The 4,553-nt window shown below is 39.5% G+C and overlaps 1 protein-coding gene across 1 annotated transcript; it reads right to left on the reverse strand.

Moving 5' to 3' along the window:
* Nucleotides 1–2,146: 2,146 nt before the first annotated feature.
* On the reverse strand, nucleotides 2,147–3,205 carry MOS (MOS proto-oncogene, serine/threonine kinase; the record flags this gene model as incomplete). The annotated part of the gene is made up of 1 exon (XM_081070270.1): nucleotides 2,147–3,205. Exon 1 carries the CDS (start codon nucleotides 3,191–3,193, stop codon nucleotides 2,147–2,149), a length of 1,047 nt encoding a protein of 348 aa, XP_080926396.1. The 5' UTR covers nucleotides 3,194–3,205.
* Between the last annotated feature and the right edge of the window lie 1,348 nt (nucleotides 3,206–4,553).

The following is a 4,553-nucleotide window of genomic DNA, read 5'->3' on the forward strand; positions in this document are numbered from 1 at the left end:
TACACAATGTTGATTTGTCCCATTACTAGTGATATTAACTTGATTAAATTAGCTTATATCTACATCACTTATAAGATAATGTCAGCAGGCTTTTTCACTATAAGGATTAATTATTTTGTACTTAATAGCAATTAATGTTGGTTGGCATTCTATTGTAAGATAGAGCTTTCCTTTCTCTTTTATTTATTTATTTAGTTAATTATATCAGAATAGATTCCTATTTTATACATATGACTATTTGTTCCTATTTTATTTGCTGTTATTTTTTTATTAGTTTCATGGAAACAACCAAAATGCCATTATTATTTTAATGCTCAAATAGTCTTGGTTTGGCTAGTGGGAGACCCATCAAGTTAGTTCCCATGTTCTTTTGACAGGTGCCTCTCATTCCTGGAATACTTCCTAATTTGGGGCCTAAGATATTCATTTTGTGTTTTCCCTGCTCTAGAATCAGCCATTTCCCCAAAAGTCCTGATTTCCTTCTGTTGTGGATAATTAAGAATTCAGGTTAAAATTTCAGAATTCAGAAACTAAAATCTAATGCTAAGTCTGCTTCAGAATGTCATTATTTTAAACCTTCTCAAAGGACAGAGCTAGAAATATGTATGTGCACATATACTCACATACATTTATGTCTATTTCTATATATCATTCTATCGGTCTATTACTATTAAAAACTGTGACTTCATACTGCTACCTCCTATATTAATCCAACACTGTAGGCTTTATTCTAGATGTCTTCCTTTTTGTACTTCTAACCCCTTCTTCAACATTTATGAAATTTGGCTCTCGTTATTTAATTGTTCAACTAATATCCCTGGCACACTGGCCGAGTATACCATCTTTTGGCTCTGGTATCACCAACAATGAAGGGTGTGGCTATGACAGAGAAAATATATTATTGATATATTTGATGACAGATATGTTTGATCTTCACTCTGACATTTTTATTATTTTATTTTTATAGTTTATATTGCTGTCTTTCATTCTGTATTTATTTCTTTTGCACTTTTGTTTTATTTTGGTAGTTCTGATATTGAAGAAAGGCATTCTGTATTTTTGCTCTATTATTTACCTGTATACAATTTCCTTAATCCCAAACAATGTCTTTTAGTTTACTTCTATGAACAATGATAACACTAACAGCTTGTATCCTTTCCCCTCTCCCCTTCTCTGCCCCATTTTAAGTCAATAGTATTATCCTTAATATTTATCTTTGCACTGCTAAATTTGCTTTTACCTCTAACTTTGTCAACTTTAAATAATTTCCTCTGACTCTTACAGATGGAGCAAGCTACATGCTTATTCTACCTTCTGTCAGGGTAGTCTGCCTACAACTCAAAGACTTCCTTTATCAGTGACCCAAAAGGCCATATTTGTTTCCTATAAATGTGGGTTTCTCCATGCAGCCATACTTCCCCCACCAAGCAAACCAAGCTCAGGAGGCTTCTGTGCCTGTCTTGTATTCCCACCCCCTGGTGACCCTCTCATGTTCAGGAGGGTATTTTGCTATCATGAGTTCTGCCATGGCTAGATCCTCATCAACACTTTCTGTTTCTTCTTTCTCTACCAACTCTTATAAGCTCAGCTCAGTTTGATCTCAGCTCCGTTCTCAGGAGTTTCTTCCTCGATGTTTGCACTTCACAGTGGGCACCTGTGCTTTACAAACAAATGTGGGGGCGGGGGCGAGCAGGGAAAATTTAATCTTTTTAAAAGAAAGTTTTTACTTATTTGGTATGGAAGCCAGTAAACTGTTAATAGTTTAAATTTAGGTGGTGGGTATGGTGATGCTATTTGAATTTTAGAAAATTTTGGCATTTTACAATTAAGTTCTGTTTTGGACAAGTTGGTTTTATCAGTAACAAACTTGAATAAATGCAATACTATGGAACTGTTAAGTAAGCCCTCTAGCTGTGAAAGCAAAGCATATAACCCTATAAAGGAATAAGACTGGTTACTAACTACTAAGATGACTACTAGATTTGTAGCTCTGCTATTTGTCTTAGAAAAAGCATTTGAGACTAAAGGAGTATTTAGTAACTTTATTTTCTTAAAATTCATCCTACAAATGTTTTTTTCTACATCTTCACTTTTTAAAAAATAAATAGAAACAAAGACAAAAGCTTATCTTGATATAGGTTTAGAGTCAGCCAAATTCAGCTTTCAAAGAATTAAGGTCAACCAGGAGATTTTCTGCACTTGGCCTCTGGAAAGCACTAGCCCTCCAGCAGCCCTGAATGATCTTCTCAAGTCTTTCCCCAGGGATGGAGTCAGTGAAGACAGCTGCTGCGAGAGACGGACGGAGATGATAGGCCACTACAGCGTAGAGCACGTACTGACGCTCCCCCGAGTAAGGCACCTCCTTGGTAGTCATTTGCCAGAGAGTGATGGCAAAAGAATAGATGTCAGCTTTGGGCGTTACGTTCTCTCCTTTCAGGAGCTCTGGGGCTCGGTGGGTGTATGTGCCACCTAAGTGGGGAGGAAGAGTCTGGAAGCACAGATCTTCCAGCTTCTCAGAGCAACCAAAGTCACCAATTTTGCAGACATCCTGCTCACTGATCAAAATGTTAGCTGGCTTCAGGTCCAAGTGCACAATGCTTTGTGAGTGAAGGAAAAGGAGTCCATTCACAACATCTAGGGCATACTTCAGACACTTTGCCAAATTTAATTGCTCTCCGGCACAGCAGTGAGGCTCCACCTCCTCCTCCTCAGGGCAGCTGGTAGCCCCGTATATGACTTGGTGTAAAGTGACATTGCCACCAAACTCCATGATTATGGTGCCTAAACTATTAAAGCCTGCAGGCGTTCGCGTGCTGGCAGCCACAACTCCCACGATGTTGTCATGGCGAAGCCTAGCAATGTTGAGCTCAGCCCAGAAACTGCGCTGGGATGCCAGTCGGTTCTTGGTGCACCTGCTCACTTGCTTTATGGCCACCAGCACACCGTGGTAAGTTGCCTTGTACACCGAGCCGAAGCCCCCAGCTCCCAACCGCTGCAGGAAGCACACCTGTTCCCAGTCAATGGAGCACCAGGCCAGTCGGCGTGGCAGCCGTGGGGCCCTGGGAGGAGTGGCCCCCGGAAAGAGCTTCCCTGCCTTACCTGGGAGCTTGGAGGGGCTACTGCAGGGCCTTGAGTCCACTGAGGGAGAAAACTCCCCCGGGAGGTAACGGCGCCGTGGGAGAGGTGAGGGCATCGCCCCTTCAAAGTGGACCCAGAGCGGCTCAGGTAAGTGAAAAGAAAAAACACTCATGAGTTTCGGAGTATGACTGACTGCCTACTTTGCTCCACCCCAGCGTTTTTCTCCTCTTCCTTTTCCCCAAATGAGCCTCATCTGTGCTGTTACTCAGCAAGGGTTTCTATCAGATGGGAGAAAACAATCTGAACGAAGCATAACAGTATCTTTCAGATGAAAGTATTTCCCTTCAACGCTTACAGTGAATTCTTATAACACCAAGCTCTCAGATAAACAGCACTGAGCTGCCCTAGGACTCACCCCTTTTACACTATTTTTTTATTATAATAAAACGGGCTTTTATTTTCACATCTCATCCTCTGAACATTATCAGTTATCAGCTTAAAGAGACCACAACAGTGCAATGAAATTATTTCACACTTTGCAGACTGTAACGATTGTCAGTTATTCTCCAGCTGCATTAAATCACTTCCAGCAGTTATTGGCAGAAAGAGTTGAAATATGAACGGCTGACATTTGTTAAACCAATTACAGGGATAATTAGGGTGCAATCTTCATATACGGATAAAGAATTGTAACCTTAAAGTAATCGATCCAAATAGAATCACTGATGCAGGTCAAAACATAGGCATACACCTCCTAAGTTCAGCGCGGGAAAGGAAAAGTCTCTTACACTGCATTCAGCATATACAGCAAATTAGCAAGACTTAGCAACATATTGACTTCCTAACAATCCTTCCGTTCCACGGCAGTTCAGCCCACCCAGTAAGCTTGCTTGCAAGAGAGATTCTAGACTCCACAGCAAATGAGTTGCAGAAGTTTTGAAGCAGAGTTGGGTGAAGAAAAAAGAACGAAAATGATTCAGAGCCATGATCAGAGCTTCAAATAATAATAAATATGAGAGAATCCTAGGAGAGGGAAAATCTGAAGAAATAAAAATGGCACAGAATCACTAGTGCCTGTATATAATGTGGAAAACCAGATGTTGAAATTAAATTCATGGTCTTGCTGTCCAACCATAAGTTTTTCCTTTCTAATTTTTATAATAAAAAAACTAATTTTCATTCCATATCTTTGGAACAAAGACCAACAATATTACCCTATTCATTAAAAAGCACAGGAAAATGTTAGGATCTACATTTTTAAAAATCAAATGGTAAAGTTTTATTAAGAATTTTTGTACTTAGAGCACATAGGTAATGTGTAACCACCTTTTTATGATGATAGGTCTATGCTTCTGAAATATGTTGGTTCTGAAAAGGTATGTTTATAAACACAAGCCCTTTTGAAGTCTCTTGAACTCTAAAATAGGATTTCTACTCTATACTATCCATTTACCTTAGTATGTGATATGGTGTGT

This window comes from Rhinolophus hipposideros (assembly GCF_964194185.1).
Source record: "Rhinolophus hipposideros genome assembly, chromosome: 13".
Lineage (NCBI taxonomy): Eukaryota > Metazoa > Chordata > Mammalia > Chiroptera > Rhinolophidae > Rhinolophus > Rhinolophus hipposideros.